The 22,868-nt window shown below is 41.2% G+C and overlaps 1 protein-coding gene across 1 annotated transcript; it reads right to left on the bottom strand.

Moving 5' to 3' along the window:
* Positions 1–2,392: 2,392 nt before the first annotated feature.
* Positions 2,393–5,838, bottom strand: DDX53 (DEAD-box helicase 53). The gene has a single exon (XM_043570090.1). It carries the CDS (start codon positions 5,074–5,076, stop codon positions 3,127–3,129), a length of 1,950 nt encoding a protein of 649 aa, XP_043426025.1. The 5' UTR covers positions 5,077–5,838; the 3' UTR covers positions 2,393–3,126.
* Between the last annotated feature and the right edge of the window lie 17,030 nt (positions 5,839–22,868).

Here is a 22,868-nt window from a genome sequence, read left to right as displayed (position 1 = left end):
AGATGCCAGTACCCCTCCACTCCCTTAAGTTGTGACAACCAAATCGGTCTCTAAACATTGTCAAAATCGGCCCTGATGGGGAACCGTGATGCAGTGCAGATTATGCCAAGAATAGGAAGGTTGTGGGCTTTTATTCTCCACAACCCATGTCATTTTTTTTCTTATTTTTCTTTTAACATATAGTGTAATAATGATTTCAGGGGTAGAATTGAGTGATTCATCGCTTACACATAGCACCCGTGCTCATCCCAACAAGTGCCCTCCTTAATGCCCCTCACCCATTTAGCCCATCCCCCCACCCAACCCCCCTCCAGCAACCCTGTTTGTACTCTCTATTTAAGAGTCTCTTATGGTTTGCCTCCCTCTTTGTTTTTATCTTACTTTTCCTAAAAGATATCATTTAAAACCCTCTTTCTTCTCCTGAAGTCCTTTCTTGGTTACTGTGCAACTGGTTTTGTTTTGTTTTGTTCATGCTCCTTTAGGGATTGTTCATCTCAGTACTAATAATGTTTTGGGCCAAAAAATTCTGTGTTGGGTGGGGCTGTCCTGTAGATGGTAAAGTATTTGCACAGTATCCCTGACCTCTACCAACCAGCTGCCAGTAACACCTTCCCACCCAAGCCCCTGATAAAAGACCAGTGCTATCTCCACATACGGTTAAATGTCTGCTGGAGGGAGGGCCCCAAATGCCCCTGGTTTAGGACCCCTGTTCTGTCTATGCTTACCTTTCCACATACAGCGGCTCTTGTTTTCAGTTGTTTGTTTGAGAAGAAATGTACATTGTCTCCTTGTCTTACGAGTCGATGTTGAGTGATAATTTTTGCTGTTGTTACTTGAACATGATTGAAGAAGCTATCTCAAAGTGGTTTAATTGTTACACTTTTCTCTAACAAATATAGTGTTGTCCCTAAGAGGAATTCTGACAAATAACATATACTCTGACTTGTTAAACATTCATCATTTCTACTCTCAGTGAATGGGAGTGGGCCATTTGAGTTTCTGTCACAGGTTCTGCTCTAGACTGCTTTTGCATTAGAGTAAATCTGCACATACCACTCTGTTTCACTAAATCTGAATGTATGGGCAATCTGTAGATAAATAAGCATATTGTCTTGCACACATTAACTGTATTAAAATGAAAAGAATGTCAATACTGGAATCAGGCACAACTGGGTTAATGTATCATGTAACTCCTCTTTAACCAGATTTAGTAACCTTAGGCAAGTTAGTTTCTCTGATCTTGTTCCATTCTTTGAAAATTAGGGGTGGGGCGCCTGGGTGGCGCAGTCGGTTAAGCGTCCGACTTCAGCCAGGTCACGATCTCGCGCTCCGTGAGTTCGAGCCCCGCGTCAGGCTCTGGGCTGATGGCTCAGAGCCTGGAGCCTGTTTCCGATTCTGTGTCTCCCTCTCTCTCTGCCCCTCCCCCGTTCATGCTCTGTCTCTCTCTGTCCCAAAAATAAAAATAAAACGTTGAAAAAAAAAAAAAAAAAAAAAAAAAAGAAAATTAGGGGTAAGATTACCTTCTGAGTGGGTTTTTTATAAAGATTATAAATTAGATGATAAAGCACCTTTTTGTAAATCAAACACTCAAAAATGCTAACCATTGTTATGAATTTTATCAAGAAACACTGAGGCCTATATTAAGAGCCTTTGAAGCCAGGATTTAACCTAGAGTATTTACCTCTTTATTTCATTTAATTTCTGACTACTTTGTTGTGGTCACTGCTGGGGATGCTGGGGAGAAAAAATGGTTGTGTTAATTTTTTTTAATTTGTTGGAGATTGTAAGGCTTGACTAACTCTTAAGTTCTCATAAACATTGAATTTTAAAATTTAGCATCTTTGGGAGGACTTCTTGGAATGTGAGAAGATTTGTATTGCCTCTAAATAAAACATTTGAGATACATTATAAATTTGGAGTTCAACTAAAATTGCTTCCTATAGTGGGGCACCTGGGCGCCTCAGTTGGTTGAGTCTTCATTTCAGTTTGGGTCATGACCTCAGGGTCATAGGATCAAGCCCCACGTCAGGCTCTGGGCTGAATGTGGGGCCTGCTTGGGATTCTCTCTCCCTCTCTCTCTCTGCCCCTTTCCCCCTCTCCCCCTCCTGCTCACTTTCTCCCTCTCTCTCTAAGTAAAATGAAAAAAAATTTTTTTTAATTGTTTCCTATGGCAAAAGTGTCATTTGGTTGAATTTTTAATGTTTTTCCCAGTATGTAAGATATATTTTTCTTTCACATTAATTTTTCTCATTATGTATAAATGAAGTTTTGACCTTTTCAAGACAAATTGAAAAATAAAATATGGTGAAAGGCAAATAAAGATAAATGTGAGTCACATTTCAAAAATCAATAAAAATGAAGAATGTACTATCCTGTCATTAAAAAGGGTTTCGTTGTTCCAATTTGTTACACAAGGATGTGATTTTTCTTCCTAGATTAGAAAATAAAGTGTTAGTAAAGGCTGAGTTACACAAATTTGGTTACAATATAGAATTTAGAGGTGAAGGGGACCCCAAAATTATTTACTACAACCATCCCAATGTATTAGTGAAGAAAGTGAAGCCTTCAGAAGGTAAGTGACCTCCACAGAAGTTTTAACCAAAAGTTAGTGATAGAAACAGAATTGTGGAATCTACTAGACAACTGAGCATTTATTTTCTAATGAATTTTTTTTCAATTAGGGAATGACAATGGACATATTTTTAGGGGTTGTTGTGGAACTAACCACTGGGGGAAAATAGAATATTTTGACCAGGATAAACTTGATGATAATTATGTTTCAATTCAGTGCAGCTTTTTAAAGCAGGAAAAGCACCATTGTTGTCTGCTCCCAGTCTGTTAGAGAAGACACAGATGGACATGGCAGGCTATAAAAAAAAAAACTAGACTTTAACCAACACATCACATTTAATTTTTTCCCACATAATCTCTCACTCTCTGATTTTTCAAACACTTTTGATTTTATTAAGGAACATACACAACATTGGAAACTTGTATTTAATAACTGGGTAAATGTCCTTAAGCTGCTAATATGTTTCCAAAACTTTTTGATGTATCTTGAATATTATAGATCTTTAACATATCTTCAATCTTCAGGTAGTGTAGTACGACTTTTCAACGTAGATATCAACAAGACTCCTTGGGTTTTTCACGAGATTTTGATTTTCTTCCTGCGTCCTTTTTTTGCTTATGTAACTTGTATTGTTCGGCCATTGTTATAAGATCTTTGGGGACACTTTGATTTGCTCGTTGCAGAATTTTAATCAATTCAGTGGCAATCTTCCAATCATTTTGAGTCATGAGGGTAATCGATATGCCAGTCTTCCCTGCTCTTCCAGTACGCCCCACTCTGTGTACGTATTCTTCGATATTGCGGGGGAAGTCATAATTATACACATGGGTGACATCATTAACATCAAGACCTCTGGATGCTAAATCGGTAGCAATCAATATTTTCACTTGTCCGATTTTAAAGTCCTCTAGTGCTTGTTCACGATCATGTTGTTCTCTGTCACCATGCAGTGATTGTACAGGGATACCTTGTATGCCTAAATCACTGGATAAGTCATCAGCGACAAGTTTTCTGCTGACGAAGATGAGGACTTTGTCTTGGGGTGACAGGCTCTCTAGGAATTCTTGGATAAGAGATCGTTTTTCTTCTTCTGTGGTGACAATTACAATTTGCTTCACTGTATTTACAGCAACTAGATCCAGAGTGCCAACATAAACAATCATAGGCTCTTTCAAATAAGATTGAGCAAGTTGACGAATGGTATCTGGCCAGGTTGCACTTGTCATAATGGTCTGGCGGTCTGGGCGCACATCTAATAAAATCTTCATTATCTGGTGTTCAAACCCCAGATCTAGCATTTTATCTGCTTCATCTAGGACTAAGTAGGTTACGCTTTGTAGGGTGACAAACTTATTCATTTGCAGATCATTCAGTCGTCCAGGAGTTGCAATAATGATGTCTACTCCTTTGGTAATGTCTCGTATTTGTCGATCTCTATTCCCACCACCATATATGCAAACACTTTTAAGACCTTTGTATGAATACTTAGAACATTCAGCTTCCACCTGAAGAGCTAATTCTCTAGTGGGTGCAAGGACCAGCATGCCAGGTCCATTCCTTTCCTCTCTCGATACTGGTTGATTATTGAGATGAATAAACCCAGGCATTAAATAGGACAAAGTTTTGCCTGTTCCCGTTTGGGCAACTCCTATAAGATCGATTCCTTGTAGAATAATTGGCCATGCCTGTGACTGAATTGGCGTTGGGTTTTGAAAACCAGCTCTTCTAATGTTTTTCATAAGTTCAGGATAGGGTTGGAAAGCATCCTCAAATCTACAGATGGGATTGGGGATGGGACGCTTTTCACCATCTTTCAAGTCATCACACATTACGTCAAAATTTTCCTTTCTCCACATATCTACCTGAACTCGAGACATTGACCTTGTTGCTTTGGATTCTACATAAAAATTTTTCTGAATTGGTGGTAAATCTGCCCATTTTCTTTTTTCCCACTCTACGACTTCTGCCCTGACCTGATCCCACTCTATCAGTGGCTGAACTTGTCTACCAGTGGTATCTGTATGAAAATCTTGTCCCACAAAGGGCTGAGGGCCAGCATTATCAACACTGGATTCTGAAGTGTAGCTTCGTTTTTGTTTTTTAATGAGAGTTTCTATAGCTGCCTTGGCCTTTGCTTTCATATCCTTGGTACCAAAAATTTTCACCTCTGCTTCAGAATCGCCTTTCATGATCTGTATTTTGGTGCTGGTCGTACTCTGGATGTCTTTTATCTTGGATCCACCACGACCAATCACCACACCAATCATGTTGTTATTTAATTTAAAGCACAGAGGTGGTTCTCGGGGGCCGAAGACCTCCACGTAGCAGCTCCTGCCCCTGCCGCTTCCGCCCCTGCCTCTGCTGCCGCCGCCGCCACTGCCACCGCCTGTGCCACCACCGCCGCCACTGGCACCACCGCCACCACTGGCACCACCTCTGTCGTCCCGACCGGCTCTGAAATCTCTTGGATTAGGCTCTTCCCTTTTCTCTGGGGCCCAGGCCATTGCTGAGTAATGGTGAGATTGGTATTGGCCTCTTGCCTACCTAGAGTTGGAAGACGATGTAGTCCGAGGCCTCTCTCATCAGGCTCTTGACCAACGGACTATGTCGCCAGGCCTTAGCTAAGCAGCTGTTACAGAGGGAACTGTTGTTTGACTTGGGGGCAGGGCTTTGAAGGCCTGACCAATCAGAGGACTTGATACTAGGATGTGGTCGGCGGGCCCATCTGATGCAAAATTTAAAGGCACACTGCAACATGAGCCATCACTGGTGACTTTAACCTTGGTCATTTGGTTAAGTAGTATTACTCAGGGTTTCCCTACTGTAAAATTATTATTTCTAGCTTTCCATCATAGTAATAAATATTATCACTCTATTCTTTGGAAGCAAGTCGTTAAGTGTAACTGACCCTCCAGGGCCCAACCACCTGTTTAAAAGCACTTCTCGCTAACTAACAAATTGTATCTTAGCCATACAATTTGGGAAACACTGCTCTGGGTGAATATTGATTAATGAATTTTTTTCATGTGGTTATTCACCCATATATATTTTGACCAGACACATTACAAGTCTTCCACACCTCTTTATGAATTATGCTAGGAGTTTTAAAGCATTCCCAGTATCTTTTAGTTCATTATTAAAAAGGGAAATTTTAGTTCAATGTGGCTTTTAGTTAATGAAGAGTATACTATATTTCTCTGTCTAGGGCTTCATCTTTACATGGAATAATACCATGTATTACAGAACCACAGAATTCTAGAGGTGTTTAATGTGTTAGGGTCATTTTATTTTTCTTCTTCATCAAAGAAAGAATGAAAACCAGGCCCTAATATACTTACAGACTTGAGTAGGAATGCTTAGCAGATCCTTGAGAGTATAAATTCAGAACCATTTCTTAGCTTAGACACAGGAGCTCTCTGTGAAGTGACTTGTCTCTGTGAAGTGACTTGTCTCTGTTCCTATTGTTTCATGTCGGCAATAGAAAGTAGAAGGCATGATCATGAAATGAAAGAAAGTCATAGAGTTAGGGAGAAGGGTAACTATGTACAAAAGCAGTGTGCTTTGCGGGGGGGAGGGGGGAACTCCTTTTAGTGAATTACTGGGATAGAAGACTTTTATAACTATTAGAGGTACCGAGAGAGATTGTGCCTTTAGGATCATTCATTACCATCTATGATTGGCCTTACCAGTTGGAGAAACTGATTGTCACCTAGATTAAGGGCCACCAATGTGATATCCTTTGCTTTGAATATCTCTGTAACAGGCTTAGCGCTTATTTCTGAAATACTCCCATTAGGTATTTATCCCATGGGTTATGGTTTGATACCTCAATAACTTGTTATTACAACACACACACACACACACACACACACACACACACCCCAAAGTATAAAGTTGTCAATTAGATGCATTCTAGTGGAGCCCCTGGCTAAGAGGTTCTTATAGAACAGAGGCAAAGAAGGAAGGGTTGGGGGTTCTGGTAAAGTATATCTGAAGGTAAAAAGAAAGGTAATGAAAGAAAAGAGGAGTGTGCTTAAGACATTCATCACCATTTTGTTTAGGGCGGTCCCTTACCTTACACTTGATAGACAACAATAAGAGAGTAAAATATTATGAAATATTATCATTTTAAACTGTAATTTCCACAAAGTTTTACTGTAAATGAGTTAATGTTGTCATCTTAAAGCATTCTTGCCGGTGGGACTTCCTTAGAAATAATCTTGACAGTATTTTCATTTACTCTTCTTTGATAATCTAAGGCAACCTAGACTTGTGGAATTCCAGTTAACAATTGGTAATTATAATAATTATAGTTGATTTCACATCTATATAGCACTTTATAGTTTATAAATACATGTAGAAATGGTCTACTTGGATGATAAGTGTCTGGCCATTATTCTATCCTGCAGGTGCAATATAGTATGGTAAAAGCTGTCATTATCATTCTACACATTGGTGTGTTTGCTTTGTGCACAGAACCATACTTAATACTATAGGGTCTAAAGAAGTGGCAGCACTATGGAATAGTTGTCAAGAACACAAAAGCCTAGGGGCACTTGGGTAGCTCAGTTGGTTAAATGTCTGACTCTTGATTTCAGCTCAGGTCATGATCTCAGGGATCATGGGATAGAGCCCTCTACATTGGGTTCTATGCTAATAGCACAGAGCTTGCTTGGGGTTCGTTCTCTCTCTCTCTCTCTCTCTCTCTCTCCCTGCCTCTCTCTGCCCCTACCGGACTCTGTTCTCTCTAAAAATAAATAAATAAACATTTAAAAAAAAACTGAACACAAGAGCCCAAATAACTGGGGTCTGATCTCAATTCTGTACCGTATTTAGCTGTGAGTCCTTGAGCAAGTTCTAAGCTACTTACGCCTTAGCTCTGCTATCTGTGGAATAACACAGTAATACTTATCTCATGTACACAGAGACCCAAACACAGTTACATTCCTTGTTCATAGTAGGAAGTCTCCGCATCTCAATAACACATGTCACAGAAAGAGTAGGTGTATAGAGACAATTATGGAAGTTCCCAATTGCCTGTCTAAGAATTTTCCTGATAGAATTTCCTCTCTCCACATCAAAATGAAGAAAATAAAGGTAATAAGAATTTGTTCATAAATCTATATTAATTCAATTTAAACTTTTTTTCCCCTAATGTTTTACCCTCCATTTTCGGTAAAATATCCTTTAAAAAGTGAACTGAGGACCACAAATGATTTTTAAAGGTCTCTACAATGGCAAAAAAATAAGTAAAACTAATGCTTGTAACAAGATTTGGTTTTAAAATATTAACTTGCATGTGCAACCCAAGAACTTTTAAGCACTCATCTAGTACAATAGCAAGTAAACACAATTCAGGATGCTATTAGGTATTAATCATGATGGCAGGCCAAAAGGGCTGGAGGGAGGTGTGGGAGGCTGGAAAGTTGAGGCATAGCCCTCTAAGAGATGGAGATTTATTCTTTGAGTAGGAGGTGTGAAATGAGAGATAGGAGGATCTTAAAGTTTTAGGGGAAGAAACCAATGTGGCCTTGGGGAAGAGATGAGGGCAGCCTGGAGGACTAGGACAGAAGGCTTAGGTTGAGGAGAAAGGGGAAATGGAGAAAAATAGTTTGGGTCAGGGTAAAAGAAAGGGGGAACTTTCCGGAACTAAAAAGACCATCAAAAACATTTCAAGTTAATACAGGAAAAAAAGAGGGGGAGTGAATCTAGAGTGAGGGAGTTCTCTGACCCTGTCAGTATTCATCAAGGACGGAGGGCCGTGTGGGGAAAGCAGGATACCATGAAGTGAAGAACGGGGGCTGTGTTGGTGGTATTTTAAGTGTATCGAACTGAGAGACTTGAACACAGTGTGGCAGTGCTAATTCAAGAAAGGAACAGCTCTAATGAGAAGGGGCCCAAGTAGCAACTAATATTTTTAGTCCTACTCTATGCCAAACATGTAAAATGCATGTTCATTTTACTCATTCATTTTACTCATCACAGCAGCTCCATCATATGCATCTTCCTCTTTTCTCATGTGAAAACACTGAAACTCCTAATTGTCACGTAATATATTCAAGTTCATACAAAGGTATGGTGAATAACTTAGAACAATTTAGACACAGGTCTGATTAGCTTCAAGGCCTTTCTGGTTTCACTACACTCCCATTTATAGGGGAAAACATGCTTGATTTGGTGCCTGATTGTAGAGATAAAGAGCGTGTTTCATCAAAGATGACTCAAGCTGACAGGCTGGGGGTTCCTTGAAGCAAATAATCTTGGAGCTCTTTGGCAGTGAAGATGGAGGGGACGTCATCTGTAGGGCAAGAAAAGGAGTTTGGTTTCAGACCTGTCCAGTTTGTGTTAGTTTGGAGAATTGCAAGTGGGTATGAAAAGTAGGACTGGAGACTTGGGACTCTAGTTCAGATAAGAAGACAGGAGGAAAGATAGGAGAATAATCAGCATAGATGTTTAGTTGAAACTGGGAGAATGAGTATTCTTCCCAAGAAATAGAGTCAAATGGAAAATAGGTTTGAGAATATCTTCAGGAATCAGAGCAGCCATATGAGTAGATAATGAGAAAGGGAAGACAGGGAACCAAGTGAAGAAGTAAGAAAAAAAGTCAAGAAAATAAGAAGAGAGCATGTGGAGAAGACCTACTACACAATGTAAAATACTTCATGAAGGACAGGGAGTAAACAAACTACTGAAGTTGGGAGAAGGAAATTAGCAATCACTTTCAAGGTCTTTTTTTTTTTTTTGGCACATGGAAAAACACATATTCCTGGGGAAACACTTGAGAAGAGAGCCCCTTGGACCACTGGGGAACCCTGCAGTGCTGGGGAGAGAACCTTCCATCTTATACCAAAAGCTGTAAGGCACTGTTCTCATTTTTAAGGCTTCTAGGAAACTAAGATTTCATGGGCAAGTTCCTGGCATTGTTCTGTCAAGGATCCAGTGGATTTTCAGTAAGATTACCTATTATGAATATTGGAGGGAAATGAATTTCAGTGGTCTTTGAAAATACCTGGAAAGGTAGGATGAGGGAGAGAATCCCAAGGAGACAAGAACCGTTTATTAGCAGTTTCAGAAAAGGGAAGTCTTTCTAAAAGGAGGAATAGGGAGTGCTGGGAGTTCTTTTCAAGGAGACTACAGTGATATTTTTACCTACCCATTAAACCTTTCTCTCTCAAATTTAGTTTCTTCTCCACAGAGTGGGGGGATGCATTATTTAGGTATATGAAGAAGTGAGGCTATTGAGGTAATTAAATCTCCTTTCAGCACAAACATTAAAAAAAACAAAAAAAAATACTGTAAGCTGATTAGCACCTGTGGTAAGCCCCGCTGGAGAAATCCTTGCTTACCAACTACTTCCTGTGGAAATTTTAACATACTGGCATGAGTTTTAAAAATAATAACCTTCAATTATCCCTTGGCTCTATTTTGAGTCATTTGAAGGGCTTTCTAGGACTTTCATTTCTGATAGCTCTCACCTAGGTAAGCAGAGAGAACAACAGTTATCTGCATCATTTGCATTATATACAGAAACCAAACAACAATCCTTAGAATTGTGGGCTTCTAGAGGTGGGAAGGACTGACTTGGAAAAGCTTCATCTACAGCAGCTGTGCCCAATGGGCACATCATGTGAGTCACACAATTTTAAATTTTCTTGTGGCCACATTAAAGAAAAAAAAGGGGAGCCTGGCTGCCTCAGTTGGTTAAGTGACTCTTGATTTCAGCTTAGGTCATGATCTCACACTTTGTAGGATTGAGCCCTGCATTAGGCTCTGTGGTGACACCTGTGAGCCTGCTTGGGCTCTTCTCTCTGCCCTACCCCCCCCCCATCTGTCTCTCAAAATAAATAAACGTAAAAGTAAAAAGGAGAAGAGGGAGAGTTCTGTTTCTGAACAAGATGGTGTAGTCACATTTCTCACTATTCCTTCTGTTTATTTATTTTATATATAAAACAAGAAGACTGAAATCTGGAGAGAAGAAGACAGACCAGCTAAGGATTTGGGAACTTTAGGAATGACAAAATGCTGAGTTTCCTTGGTTTTTTTCGCTGTTGTGGTTGTTTTTATTTTTTGTTTTTTGGCCTCCCTTATATCCTAGATTGGGTGCTGGAGAAGCCTGCAACTCAGGAATACCCACAGGCACAGCCAAAAAAGAAGTCCCAAGGAAAACCTGTTCTTTTAAGCCAAAGGACCAAGAAAGGAGCAGCCTAGCAAGAAAGAAATCTTTTTGATAATAATTACCCTGCTCACTTATTGCAGAAAACCAAAAATACAGTGCATCTCCCCGTCTCCATCAATAAAGGTCAAGTGCAGAGCCTAGATTTCTGTCCACATCGTTTGGTAGTGAGATGCTCCTCCCTCTCCCCGCTGCAGTGATGTCCAAAGAGACCAAGTCTCCAAGACTGTATATTCAGCACTGCCCAGAGGTAATGGGATGCCCTCTCTCTATCCTCCTCCCCCATTAGGTCGGTAGAAACCACATAGGGAGCCTGGAGTTCTGTCCTCACCTACAAGTAATAATGAAGCATGCCTTACTTTTTTTCACAGTGTCTATGGAGTCTTAATAGGGAGCCTGGACTTCCACATTTGCCTGGCAGTAAGGAGGCAGGGCCCAACTTCCCACACCAGTGTGGTGTCAGTGGAGGCTTGCAAAATTAGAGATTTCAATCATATCTAAATTCTCATAATACACAAAATGTCTAAGACAGAACTGAAAATCACCCATCATATCAAGAATTAGGATGAATAAGGACAAAAACATGAATAGATGCCAACATTGAGAATAAAGAGGCATTGGAATGATCTGAAAAGGATTTAAAGGCAACCATCATTAAAAAAATTTTTTTAAAAAAGCTTCAGTGAGCACTTAACAACATACTTGAAACAAATGAGAAAAGAATTCTTAGCAAAAAGTAGAAGATACAAAGAGGAACCAAGTAGAAATTTTAGAGCTGAAAAATACAATAATCAAAATCCCTTAATGGCCTCAATAAAAGGATGGAAATGAACAAGGAATGAAATAGTGAACTTAAAGATAGAACATTGGGAATTACCCAGCTTTAACAACAGGGAGAAAAAAGGACTGAAAAAAACTAATAGGGCCTCCGGGGCCTGTGGACAATAATATATGCTCTGATATTCATTAGAATTGCAGAAGATGAGAAAGAACATGGGTATGAGCAAACATACAGCAGAATAAGTACTGAAAATTTCCTGATTTCCTGAAAAGCATAAACCTACAAATTCAAGAATATTAGTAAACCCCAAACACAATAAACCCAAGGAAATCCCTGCCAGTACACAGCATAATGAAACTTATATAATCTAAAGACAACGAAAAGTTCTTGAAAGCAAATGGAAATAACACATTACCTATAGGGGGAACACCTGTTCAAATGATATCAGATTTGTCATGAGAAACCATGGAGACCAGAAGGAGGTGGCATAATATTTTTTTCAAATGCTGGAAGACAAGAACAATTGACCCAGAATTCCATATGCAGAGGGGTGCCTGGTTGGCTCAGTTGGCTAAGTGTCCAACTCTTGGTTTGGGGTCAGGTCATGATCTCATAGTCATGAGATTGAGCCCTGTTTCACGTTGAGCTCTGCGCTGACAGAGGTGGGGGAGGTTACTTCAGATTCTCTCTCTCCTCCTCCTCTACTGCTCGTGCTCGTTCTCTCTCCCTCTAAAAATTAAAAAAAAAAAAAGAATTCCATATGCAGATAAAACATGTTTAGAAATGAAGATGAGGGGTGCCTGGGCAGCTTAGTTCCTTAAGTGGCCACCTCTTGATTTCGGCTCAAGTCATGGTCTCAGAGTTCCTGAATTTGAGCCCCACATCAGGTTCCACACTGACAGGGTGGAGCCTGCTTAGGATTCTCCCTCTCTCCCTCTCTCTCTGCCCCATCCCTGCTTGTGCTCTCTCCGTCTTCATCTCAAAGAAAAAAAAATGAGGATAAGATCAAGATATTCTCAAGTGAAGAATAAGAATTTGTTGCCAGCAGACCTAACCTAAAAAGATAGCTGACACACATTCTCTAAATGTAAAGGGAATGATGAAGGAAAGGAAACAATAATTAGCAAAAATGTGGGTAAGTACAGTAGAGTATCCTCTTTTTGAATAAATTATGTTTGACAATTGAAGCAAAATTATAACAGTGATAGCATTTTAAAAAGATTTTTTAAGTTTATTTACTCATTTTAAGAGAGACAGGGCAAGTGAGCAGGGGGGCAGAAAGAGGAGGAGAGATGGAATCCCAAGCAGGCTCCACACTGCAGGGCCCAAACTCATGAAACATGAGATCATGACCTGAGCTGAAACCAAGAGTTGGATGCTTACCTGACTGAGCCACTCAGGCGCCTCCCCCCACCCCCTGCCATTTTAAATGTATTAGAGGAAATAGTTAAAACAAGTATATTACATTTGGGGAGAATAAAATGACATAAAAAGAGAAAGTATTTCTACACCCAATGCCGAGCTCAAAGTCACAACCCTGAGATCAAGAGTTGCATACTCCACTGACTGGGCCCGCCAGGCACCCCTCAAAAGGGTTTTTATACTTGGCCACACTGTAAAATGATGATAGCATAGACTGTGAAAAGTTATGGGTATATAATGCAATACCTGGAGAAGCCACTTAAAAAAACATACAAATACATATAGTCCAAAGCAATACAGGTAGGAGCGCCTGGGTGGCTCAGTTGGTTGAGCGTTTGACTTGATTTCGACTCAGGTTATGATCCCAGGATCGTAGGATCGAGCCCCACATTGAGCTCTGCACTGAGTGAGGAGCCTGCTTGGAATTCTGTCTTCCTCTGCCCCTCTCCCCTACTCATGCTTTCTCTCTCAAATAAAGAAAAAAAAAATGAAAAAAAAAAAGTAATACAGATAAAATAAAATGGCATTCTAAGAAATTTGCAGCTAACCTACAGGAAAAGTGCACATGAAAACATGCTCAAAATGATTAGTCATAAGGGTAATGGTAATCAAAATCACAATGAGATACCACTTTATACCAACTAGAACGGCTATAATAAAGAACACAGAAATAAGGTGGTGAGGATGTGAGGAAGAGATTTGAACCCTCAGACACTGTTAATAGAAATATAAAATAGTGCAGTTACTTTGGAAAACTTTTCAGCAGTTTTTCAAAATGTCAAATGTAAAGTTAGCATAAAAATAAGTAAATGAAGTTACTGTATGACCCAACAATTGCTCTCTTGGATATCTACACAAGAAAAGTACACACATGTTCACACAAAAACATGTACATGGATATAAATAGCAGCATTATTTATAACAGTCACAAAGTAAAAAATAAACCAAATGTCCATCAATGGATGAATGGGTAAACAAATCGCGTTGTACACATACAATGGAATATTAGTCACCAATAAAAAGAAATGTGATATTGGTAGATGCTAGTGTAGATGTTCCTTGAAAACATTATGTGAAGTGAGAGAAGCCAGTCCCAAAAGACCACCTTTCTTTTTATTCCATATACATGCTTTGTCCAAAGTAGGCAAATAGAGAAACTAGATGAGTGGTTTCTTAGGGCTGAGGACGGATGTGGAAGGTGAGGTGGACTTGAAAGCGAGGCAGGAAGGGTAATGAATACTGATTGTTACAGAGTCGGGTTTTGGGTGATGAAGTGTTCTAAAATGAATTCATGGTGACTGTTTCAAAACCCTGTAAATATACAAAAAAAAAAAACATTGAATTGTTCCCTCTAAGTGCATGAATTATATGGTATGTGAACTATCTAAATAAATTGTTACAATAAATAACACATGGAATTGTATGAATGGTAGGTTTATAAGCATATTGTCCCCTTTGCTGTATGTGAGTTAAGTTCATTCTCTAATTTTTCCCTCTGAAAGCAATACAGTTGACAAGTGAGAAAACTGAGGCACAAATCATTTGTTACTTTCCAAGGTCACGCAGATAACTCCTGAGCTCCACGAAGCAAACCCAAACCGATTTCCTGACCACACACCAGGGCGATTAGCAAGAGGCTGGGGAGAGGTGGGTAAGGCAAGAAAGGGAAAGCATTTCCAATAAACATATTCAGCTGTGATAATCTGGGATAAAAAAAGGCAATCCGGTATGACAGAAGTTTTTGTTGCCTTCCTCAGGGGCTTCGGAACTGCTTGGAGGTGATAAAGCCATTCAGAGCTAGGATTTGGGACAAGGGCTTATACATGATTCTTCACAGTGCACATTACTACTGAGAGATACAGCAGGTGACTTAAATCTTCAGTAAGAATCATTGTAGGGGAAGAGAAACACAAATGACAATGTTAACAGCTGCCAAAGCTTCTCTTTGGGAGTTTATTGATATTCCTAAATGATAGGAGTAGAAAATTGATGGACAAAAAGGCAACAGCCTTTAAAGCTGGATTAATTTGGCATGTTGTTTTTCTGTCAGTCTTATTACAGAACTTGACAGGAAAACGAAGATGCCCTTGATGCCATTTACTCTTTTCAACATGGCCATTACTTCAGAAACATTCTCACTTTTGATTTTTCAAATTTTGCTCAAATGACGTTTGGTATAGTTTTGTGCTCATTATGGAGTCTCTGTCTCAATTTGCTGAAGAAGATTGCAACCCCAGTGAAGTATGGCAGAAAATTAATTAATGTGTGTGACTATTTAAAGATCATTCAGGGAGAACATCAAGTGGTGTTTTCTGGACCGTCTGACTTTGATCTGAATATTCTCTTCTTGCACTGACACAGATTTCATGGCTGGCAGCCATGAGTTAAAACCCAGAAAATTTTGAGGTTTGCATGTCCTAGTTCAGACAGGCTGGGGTCCTTAAGGGTGGGCCAGTGGGGGTGAGCGAAACTAGCTTGCCTAATGAGGATGACCCCACAAGACAGCCACCCTTTCTAGTACGCAGCTTCCAAAAAGCGTGTTCATCTTAGACCACGTCCACTTCCATGGTGGATACAGGTGTTCTAATCCTATATGTAGCTGCACTTCCCACAGCTGGCAGTGGAAGATGTTTGGTGTAAGAGGGCACTGTGGTTCCAGGTGACTTGCTGGTCTCTGGAACAAATAATTAGGTGCCAGGACAGCACACGAGAAGGCTATGGTTCAGGGTGGGATTCTGCTATCAATGGAGCATGGGAGTGTTGGGCAGAAGGCAACGTGATGAAAGCTTGTTGTGGAGATTGTTTCAACAAGGGGTAGGGCTTGGGTGAGGCAGAGCCCGGGCGGTAAGCTCGATACTATGTCAGCGACTGCAGAGCTGATTCTGGCCCCATCGGAAAGTGGGCCAAGGTTGCTGATACGATTCATGCCGCGATCAGGCTTTGGGGAGGAGCCATCTTCGGTGAGTCTGGGTGTCTCAGAGTGAGTCCTGAGTGCCTCAGAAATAGGGGCTTACGCCCACTCCACAGATGGCATCAGCAGTCATCATTGTTATATAAGCAGTCACTGTATCATATAGATAGAAATTTGAGTGTCACATCTTCTACTTACTATTTGTATGACATCGGGTAAGTTACTTAACTGCTCTGTGCCTCAGTTTCCTCTGTTGTAGAGTGAAGTTAAATGATACTTATCTCCTAGGGTGGTCGTGAGGGTAAAGTGAGACAATTCCCTTTGAGTGCACATCTCACGAGAAAGATGCAATGTCTTCAGTGAAAGCAGCTCATCATGGTGCGTTAGGATAGAATGCTTTGCTACTCAGTATGGTCTGCAAACCAACAGCGTCCCCTGGGAACTTATTAAAAGAAGCAGAGTCTTGTGCTCCATAGTAGTCCTCCTGAATCAGAATCTGCATGTTCATTAGGTCCACAAGAAAAATCCTGTGTACATTAAGATTTGAGAAGACCTGTATAATGGTTGACCTAAAGATGTGGATCTTGCTTTCACCGCCTCTTAACTGCACGAACTTGTTCAGTTAGTTAACCTCTCTGACTCTATTTTCCCATCTGTAAAAAGAGAATAATTGATGTATTATGATAGGAAGAGTGTATCAAATAACGTGAGGGTACTTATCAGTACTCTAACAGTGTATAGGCAGCATGGTCTGGGATTGCTAGGCAATAATGTCAAGTAATTTTCAGGGCTTTTGGATGGGGTCAGCTATTGCTAGACCTTTGGCTTTATAAGTCCTTCACCATGATCGTAAAACAGCAACAGAGCTTTAGTGAAGTAAACTAAGTAATTCCTTCCCCCTGCCCCCAGCTTTACTGATGTATAATTGACCAAATTGTACATATTTATGGTATCCCGTGTGATGATTTGATACACGTGTGTATTGTGAAACGATTACCACAATCAAGGTAGTTAGCACGTCCATCACCTCACATGTTAATATATACCCCAAAGTGCTATAAATATTAGATGGCAGGCTTTTTCTGTAAAGGGAAGATGGTGGTAACTTTAGGGTCTGTGGGCTACACAGTCTCTGTTGGGACTACTCAGCTCTGCCCTTTTAGTGAGAAAGCAGCTATAGACAAGTAAGCACATGGGCATGCTATGTTCCAAAAGAAAAAAAATCACAAAACAGATGGCATTGTAGATCGGATTGTAAGGAAACAAAAGGGAAATTTGAGGCAGATCTTGGAGTTCATTCCGAGCCCTTTCCTCAAGGTCTTTTGGGAACCTAGGAAGGAAGCAGAGATGATTGTACCATTGGCTGTCTGTTGGAGCTGAGAAGGGTGGGGTGAAGAGGAGGGTACTTCTTTTGGATAAGGTGAGTATTGCTTCTCATGTACCACCAGTGTTGTGCTTGGGAATGGGTCTGTTCTGGGGACAGTGTGTCCTTGTTCATTGTTGGCCAGTGCCTACAGTCCTCTTAGCCCTAGTCCACTCTGTTAAAAACTTGCCAGGGAGTCATGGCATATTCCCCAAGACTGTCTTAAACAACATGGCTCATAAATGCATGATTCTTCCATGGCCACACGTGAAGATCCCAGTAACTCCAAATGCGAGTCTTTGGTTTAAAGGGGAATTGAGCAACGGGGTATATTGGCATAAACTTTGTGTTTCTCATTGGCAGGCTTGCGGGGCCTCTTGTTTTGGGCAAGAAAGGACAGGGGCATAAGCAGAGACCTGAGGGCGCTAGGAGGATTGACCCAACTGTAGAATCAGTGTGTTAGGCTTTCATAAACTTATGTTAAGAGTTGGACTGCCCTTGTCTCCAGAGGATTCAGGCAGTGGATGGGGTCTTGGCAGTGAGAATCTCTGGGTTGTAATATTTTTTTCCAGGGGAATTGACTGAGATTGAGGTGGAGCCTGAGCAAGTGGAAAGACCAGACTCCAGCTCTTCAGGAAAGGAATCTGGCAAGGGATTTGGTGCCCCAGGCCAGGGTGGAGCAAAAACTCAGTACTGGAGTTGAAGCCCAGGAATTAGGGAGTGGGTAGTCATTGGGAGCCAGGGGAGGGCTGCAGCTCCAGGAGTCTCCTGGTACCGCCATCAGGAATGTTCTCATGGAAAAGCAGGTTGTAAGCCTCTAGGTCTCCTATGGGGCCCAGGAATATCGGGTAGGGACTGGCTGGCACAAAGTCCCAGATTCATACACATACTCATGAGTTTTTGTACATGCCCAGATGTTACAAGTTACTGTACATATTTTAAAGCTCATGACTTTGCCTCCTTGTTCAAAGATAGCTGAGGATGTTGTTTTGTGAGAAAAAGGGAAATTCACCCGTGTGAGTGCTCAGTGGGCTTTTGCAGCAGTCTGATGGTTGCCAGGGTTTCTGAAAACCTGTTGCATCGTGAAAGCTGGTTACTCTTGGGATTGTGTATCAGTTGCGGTCCAGTGAGGAGGCAGAAACCTCTTAAGTGGTTTTAACAGGAAAAATGTGTACCTAGATATAAAGAATTGTTACCAAGGTATAACGTTGTTCAGAAGACACTAAACAGGGAAGAAGAAAACACTGAGGAATCAGAGAGGGAGAAACAACAGGAAACAACATCCACCTGGGGGGCTAGGGAAACTAAAAGAGACTGGAATTCTTAAAACTTAATCTTAACACTTAGCAGTGGAGAGGAACGTGTCGCTGGAGTTCAAGCCGGCTCTGTGAGGATGGCTGCCTCCGGTGTTTCTGAGGGGAGAGTGCTGAAGCCAGTCTCGTACAAGGGTTGAAAGACCTGCAAACTGCACTGAGCTGTTTTCACTGGAGGGCATTGCCACTGCAGTGGAGGAGTGTTGGAGAAATCCTCACAGGAAGCAGACGGGAAGGAGCAAGTCCCTCCTCCTCCTTCCAGCTCTGCAGTCCCCCTCTGGAGCTAATCAGGTTCCAGCCAGCAAAGCAGAAATGTGCATTGCAGAGTCCCAGCCCCCACATCGCAGACCAGTCAGGGAAGAGCAGAGAGGTTAGCAGCTGAGAGAGAATGAATGAATAACCCAGAGTGCTTCTGTGCTCTTCTGGGACAAGCTCTTTGGGTTTGCTGGGCCTGTCTACTGAGATGAGAAATGACGCAGGAGAACCCTCCCGATTTCTCCGTCATTCTCCCTTCCAGGCACCCATACAGTGATACGCAGAGAAATCCCATGGCGGATGCTCAGTACGCTGTGAATCGAATGGTTGACAAGATGAACCAAGGGCTCCAGAATTCTGCATCCTCGGAGATGAGAAAGAATGCGAGGACAGGATTTTCTGCCTTTATTTTTTTTTTTCCCTGCAAAATAAAATTCATACTGCTCTGGCCTGCACGTGATCTGGTAGAAAATAAGTAGCCAGCAGGTTTCAGTGCAGCCAGAGCAAATGTTTGATTTCGTGACAGGAAAATTAAGGGCAATGATATGTGCTGTGGGGTCTTTGGAATAGTCTGCATGCTAGTGCGTGTTCTGTCTTTTTCAGACACTCAAGGCAGCCAGAGTGGGAGCTCCATCTCATACACTACTGCTCAGAGAGAGGAACCATGCTGAGATTACCGTGAGGCTATTTGCAGGTACGCCATCGAAAGACAGTACCTGCTTACAGCGCAGAACTGAGTTGGAGCTAATAGGGAATGGCAAGAGCTAGACAATGTGAGACCCCTGATGACGGACTGAGAGTTTTATAGAGTTGTTTAATTATCCCTGTTACAACAATGAGGCCATTCCAAATGCTGTGTAGATAAGCAGAGGACATATGAGTACAGTAATGAATCATAGACCCAAGCAGTAAGACAAGAAGAGAACCAAGATAGCAATGGCTGAGGTTTTCACCTTTCCTTTTTGAGGAGCAGTTAGAGTCGATGCCAGATTTATCGTGTGTCTTATTTATTATTCGTGTGTATCTGTTTGATTACATCAGTTGTTTTATAAATCAGACACTGTTAATTGCATGGTCCATTATCGTTGACCTCGTCCTGTGCTTTTCAACACATCTAGTTTATCCATTGAAAAGTGAGCCTGCAAATTCAGAAAAATGACTTTCAATCCCAGACTGTGTGTGTGGAATAAATCTAGATCTTTGTGTCTCCTCTGCTGTCATTACAACTCTTCTTAATACCCTCTGGCTTCCTCGATTCTAGTTGGCTCTGCATCATGATTATTCTGACCACTCATGATTGATTATCACTTCTGGCTTTATTACCTGACTGACCCTCATCAGACAGCGGCTGTCTTGATTGTACCCTCTGAGCTGCGGCAAGATGTAAGAAGTCTCTGGCTACCCCGGCGGATCCCTGCCCCAACTGAGGTTAGAGGTTAGAAGAGTGGCATCAGACCTTTCTTAAAATCATTCCTCTGTAATGTCAATAGAAGCTAAAGTAAGAGTAGCTCCATGCCTTGTTCTGGCACCAGTGACAGTTCAAGTTAAGTTCTCATGCCTTGAATGAGTAAACCAAGTAATAATTGCCCCCCCCCCCCCCCCCCCGCAGAACGGTATCTGAACTACATATATTCACTTATAATCTGCCACGTATCAGACTACATTGGATCGGTGATAGGTGCAGTTGCAGGCACAGTGGAGAAGCAAAAGCCTGTAATTCTTTAGATGTCAGAGAATCCCGATTCACCTCGTATTTCTGTGTTCTGCTAAAGCTTGGGGGCCTTTTTTCAGGGCCACACAGGAAAATTCTTGCGGGAGTTTTTAGGAGCATAACCGATGTCATAAATGGGAGATGAAATCTGCAAGGGAATCAGGAATATAGGCTGATATAATAATTGCAAGTTCGGTCTGCACTGGAAAGTGTCATTCCCCGAAATGAAAAACAAAAGGTTACACACCATCAATTGGTTGGCTGGACTGTTCAGATTGCCTGAAAAGGTTAGGAATTACTGGTTTAGACCATGTCCATGGGAGAAAAATGGAGACTATAGAAGGGTAGACAGAGGTAATAAACATTTTTTTATTTGATAACGCAGTGCTGCAAATAAAAACTTTTAGACACATAGGGGGAGAAAGGTGTCCAGAAGGGTATAATTTTCTCTGCATATTTTCCTGCTTCTCCACCACATTGGCTAATAGGTAGCAATGGGAACTAAAGCAGAGTAGATTTCTGAGGTATGCTGGGTGAGCATAGCTCTTTCACAAAGCGTCGTGACTGACTGCTTGAAGTCTCGAGAGCAAGAGTGCTAAGGATTAGGAGATGGTGTGAATTCGTGTTGAAGATATAAGTGCATCCCATTCGAGGGGTGGGGGACCAAGTCGGGTTTTCCTTTCTATATGGAGGGTCACAAGTAAAATTATGATGATTTTGGCATTTGTAGCTACATTATACACCCCAGCATAGGATGAGGTTAAGTCTCACTCACTTGTCTTATAGAAAGGCAGCATGCTCTGCCCCTGAAATTTCAGGAGGAACTGTTCACATCGTTGACTCATTCACTTAAAAATATGTTGACTGTGTGCTTAGGCTTGTGCTAGAGCCAGCCATGCTCTTTGTCAAGGGGGAAGTTTTTTCCTTAAGTCCTGGGGCTGGACCTTTCGTAGTTGATGAGATACCTCTGAAGCTGAGTACATTGCCCAAGACCTTTGCAGTTCTTAGTTCACTTTATCCTAACTGGATGAACCATTTGATGATCATACATACCTATTACTTTGACTTTATGAACTGAGCACATTTGGCATAGAAGTGAGTCTAAGTTGCCTGGTGGGGAATATATATTGGATCACACTACCAGAAACAGTCAGATCTGATGATTTCATCTTGGTGCCCATTGGTCAATTGGTCATGGCTGCCTACAGAGTTGAACCAAGAAAGATTAATTATTAGGGCTCTGACTGATTTGTGGTGTCCCTCACGTGTTGGTGAAGGGAGACAGCACAATGACACCTCTGTCCTAGAAGAAAGCATCTAACTGAACAGTTTGAGAAAAGCCTGGCTGTTGAATGATTATATTACATGAACTTGATAAGCCTTCTTCCAACCACTCAGCTGTGGTGGCCTCTGGATATTATGGGCCATGAAGGAGCCATCAGTGTTTTGAACGTGAAAATGGATATACTATTCATAAAATGACCCTAGTTGGTGCTGTCGTGGCCCAATAATTTTTCATCATATTGCAAACAGCCAATCAAAATGTAAGGACCAAAATATTTTAAAGGGACCAAAAAATGTGATGCTCTAGGAGTAAGTTTGTACATGACAGTGAGAGGTCAAACTATAAAATACCTCATGGGGATTTAATATTTTCAAAGTTTTGTTTTTGTTGAGACTCATAGTTCAGTAAAAGAAAATTTTGAGCCCATTACATGATGAATGCCATGTAATATTCTGATTTCTATAAGCTAGTGCGATACATTTATGAAAATGTGAAGTAGCGTCTAGCAAACGGGAGAGCGGAGGTTTTTCCTCCTAGGCTTAAGTCAGCAATGATCTCTCTTCATGGCGTTTCTTTGACTAATGGAAATGCATACCCTGATGAAATATGGCCACTGTCTAGCCTTGTCTTTCCTTGAGAAGGGAGAATTCTTTTGTTTAAATAGAGCCTAAATGTATAGTCTGTATTGTGAATCAGATTCTTTCCTGGTTCAAGATTATCTTATTTTAAAAAGCGATGTAAATACTGAAAGCGTCTATGTATTCACATTAGGAAATACAGTCATTTCGTGGCATCTTTATTCCCTGTGGGGCCAGGTGGATGCTAGTGCATCTTCCCTTCAGCACTGAGCCTGTCTGTAGAATCATCTCCCATGCTTGTCACATCATTTTAGCTTAGAGTCTGGAGGAAAGAACAATGGACACCATTTTTAGTATGACTCCTCCTAGTTTTTCCACTTGGGGTAATAGCAGCTCCACTCACTGTTGCTTCCATTCAGAAGGTTCTTTCTAAAGATACCTCCGTGAATGAAGTGGAGGCAATAGTGGGTGCAAAGGCCCTGAGGCAACAGCGTACCTGGCTGG

The sequence above is a fragment of the Prionailurus bengalensis genome, chromosome X (assembly GCF_016509475.1).
Source record: "Prionailurus bengalensis isolate Pbe53 chromosome X, Fcat_Pben_1.1_paternal_pri, whole genome shotgun sequence".
Taxonomy (NCBI): domain Eukaryota; kingdom Metazoa; phylum Chordata; class Mammalia; order Carnivora; family Felidae; genus Prionailurus; species Prionailurus bengalensis.
Note: the sequence above shows the minus strand (reverse complement) of the source record. Positions and strands in the feature narration are given on the sequence as shown.